Source organism: Amblyomma maculatum, chromosome 5 (genome assembly GCF_055883805.1).
Source record: "Amblyomma maculatum isolate TAMU_Amacu chromosome 5, ASM5588380v1, whole genome shotgun sequence".
Classification (NCBI taxonomy): Eukaryota; Metazoa; Arthropoda; class Arachnida; order Ixodida; family Ixodidae; genus Amblyomma; species Amblyomma maculatum.
This window is the reverse complement of record NC_139348.1, coordinates 106104014-106106924: the sequence shown is the minus strand read 5'-3', so window position 1 is coordinate 106106924 and position 2911 is coordinate 106104014. Positions and strand designations below refer to the sequence as shown.

Sequence of the window (2911 nt, the reverse complement as noted above, 5' to 3'; positions counted from 1 at the left end):
TCGACGCCAAGATGCCGCTGCGTGCCATGCCATCGCTGGCGTATGGCATCGGGAGGCGAAGGTTCTTCCCTTATCGCCTATCCATCGCCCTCGAGCGTAGACATTGCACGCCCATGGCGGCGCTAGCGTGTGTGTGTGCGCGCACCTCCCCTTATGGGCAGATCCGCATCCTCCGCAAGCACCCGGCCGCCAACACCGCGGCGAGAGGTATATAAAGACAGTCGCGCCGAGCGAAAGACATAGCACTTGCTCTCCTGGCATCTAGTCGGAAGAGAGAACCAGCATGAACGCTCTGGTAAGTGTTCGGCGGTGCGGATCGGGGACCAGCAATCGTGGGACGGCGACACCATGGATACGTACTCGCGAACCGATGTCGCAGCTCGGAAAACGAATCTCCAGCCCTTTGCGACTGTTGAGATTTTCGCAACTCAGCTCTCTCGCACAGCAAGTTGAACAGCGGAAAGAGACTCGCTAAAAGGCACCTTTAATGCACAGCTTAAGTTACCGCTCCGACGAGAAAACAGTGGGGTGGGCGCTAAGAGTTTCGGATTCAGTTTAGCAAGCTATACTATGAAGAAGAATGCGCCATTGATTTGCAGAAGTAATGCAGCATTGTGGAAGCCTGCGATAGCACACTCTATCTCTCCATTCGCAACACTCATAGGCACAGACGATTTAGCCAAATACTTTTGGCCAATCGAATTTGTCATACCTCTGAAAAACGTTTGGAGACCGGTTCAAACCGCCCTTGAGTACAAACGTGTTGACTTGAATATTTAGCATTCCCAGACTAAAGTAGCATTCTACCCTACGAAGTAAGTTTAGCTTACCGTTTCGGAAACTTCAGCTCTCGAAAGTATTCCTCCTGTCCATTACGTCTTCAACTCAGGAGTCAATATGCTTTAAGTTAATCCTGGTAACATCTCGGTTGCTTCAAACGTTGGATAAAAAAGGCCCTTGGTTTGTACTGCACTTACCGCTAATTAACTATAAGCAAGTAGCCTGTCCTTGTTTGCGAGCGCAGATTAAACGCTAGCTGGCTTTAAATTCCTATAATTATAACTATCGTACTAAGTGGTGAAATAACACTCGTGTATTTTCTAATAGCTGATACGTCGATATCGCTCAGTCATATATCCTACATTGCTTTCTGCACTCATTATATGAGCCATATTTTATCGCGACCGAACCATTTAAAAACCAGTCACAATCAATTACAACCACGTTGTTATTTCCATGCAGAAGACTGTCGTGTTCCTCGGCCTCCTGGCCACCGCCTTCGCTGGCCAAGTCGGCTACGGCTATGGCGGTCTTGGCTACGGCTATGGCGGTCTTTCCTACGGCACCGGCCTCGGCCACGTTCTCGGTGGCGGTCTCGCCCTCGGACACGCCGTTCATGCTCCGGCTGCAGTGACCACCGCTGTCCACCACGCTCCCGCCGTCTCCTACGCCGCTCCAGCTGTAGCTGCTGTCCACCACGCTCCGGCCGTCTCCTACGCCGCCGCTCCAGCTGTCTCCTATGCCGCTTATGCCCGCCCAGCTGTTGCGGTCGCTCGCCCAGCCGTCACCTACGCCGCAGCTCCCGCCGTCTCGTACGCTGCTCCAGCTGTAGCTGCTGTCCACCACGCTCCGGCCGTCTCCTACGCCGCCGCTCCAGCTGTCTCCTATGCCTCGTATGCCCGCCCAGCTGTTGCTGTCGCTCGCCCAGCTGTCACCTACGCCGCGGCTCCCGCCGTCTCCTACGCCGCTCCAGCTGTAGCTGCTGTCCACCATGCTCCGGCCGTCTCCTACGCCGCCGCTCCAGCTGTCTCCTATGCCTCTTATGCCCGCCCAGCTGTTGCTGTCGCTCGCCCAGCCGTCACCTACGCCGCAGCTCCCGCTGTCTCCTACGCCGCTCCAGCTGTAGCTGCTGTACACCACGCTCCAGCCGTCTCCTATGCCGCCGCTCCAGCTGTCTCCTATGCTTCTTATGCCCGCCCAGCTGTCGCTGTCGCTCGTCCAACCGTCACCTACGCCGCGGCTGCTCCCGCAGTCTCCTACGCCGCTCCCGCCGTCTCCTACGCCGCTCCCGCTGTGGCCGTCGCCCGTCCCGCCGTGGCCGCCGTGCACGCCGTGCACGCCGCTCCAGCTGTGACCGCTGTCCACGCTGCTCCAGCCGTCAGCTACGGCTCCACCTTCGGACACGTTCTCGGAGGCGGCCTTGCCTACGGCCATGCTGTCGCTGCCCCGGCTGCCGTCGCCCACACCGTGCACCACGCTGCCCCAGTTGCCACCGTCGGTCTCGGCTACGGACATGGTCTGAGCTACGGTCTCGGATACCACGGCGCCGGCTATGGCCTCGGCTACGGCTATGGCCTCGGAGGCTACAACTATGGCCTTGGCGGCTACAGCTATGCCCTCCGCAAGAAGAAGTAAATGCTGAGAGTAAGGATATAGACGTAAGTTTACGGTTTTTGTGTCTTTCGCTGCATGTAGAGGTTTTGTATGCCTAGCACGTGACACAGTTACAATAAGATGAATTTTGCTACTTTCAGGACACCACCCAGAAGGATCGCGTCAGGACTGGCTGGCAGGACCTGCACTTCAGACTATTTATGCTGGTTCTCCGTGTTCCGATAATAAAAGGTTGTCAAATGGAAAACAGATTCACCTTTCTGAGTGTTTTCTTCTCACACTGCCCGACTGACCATTTTGCGTCTGCTGTCAAGGGCTTTTTAGCTTGCTTGAGCCGATGCATTTGTATGTATGAGTCATGTCACTCTCCACTTCTGCGTCACTGCCAGTTTTCTGGTGTGGGAAGTAAGAATTAATGTTATAGCAAAATATGCTATGCAGGGTCAGATAAACACCACTTTAATGTGCATGACAATCACAAATCCCCCGACTGTGTAAAGAGCCTGGTATACTTGGT

General features: G+C 55.3%; 1 protein-coding gene across 1 annotated transcript; it reads left to right on the top strand.

The window, feature by feature from the left end:
- Positions 1–283: 283 nt before the first annotated feature.
- LOC146189134 (uncharacterized) lies at positions 284–2427 on the top strand. The gene is made up of 2 exons (XM_084604048.1): positions 284–295; positions 1243–2427. Exons 1-2 carry the CDS (start codon positions 284–286, stop codon positions 2413–2415), a joined length of 1185 nt encoding a protein of 394 aa, XP_084460174.1. The 3' UTR covers positions 2416–2427.
- The last annotated feature ends 484 nt before the right edge of the window (positions 2428–2911 follow it).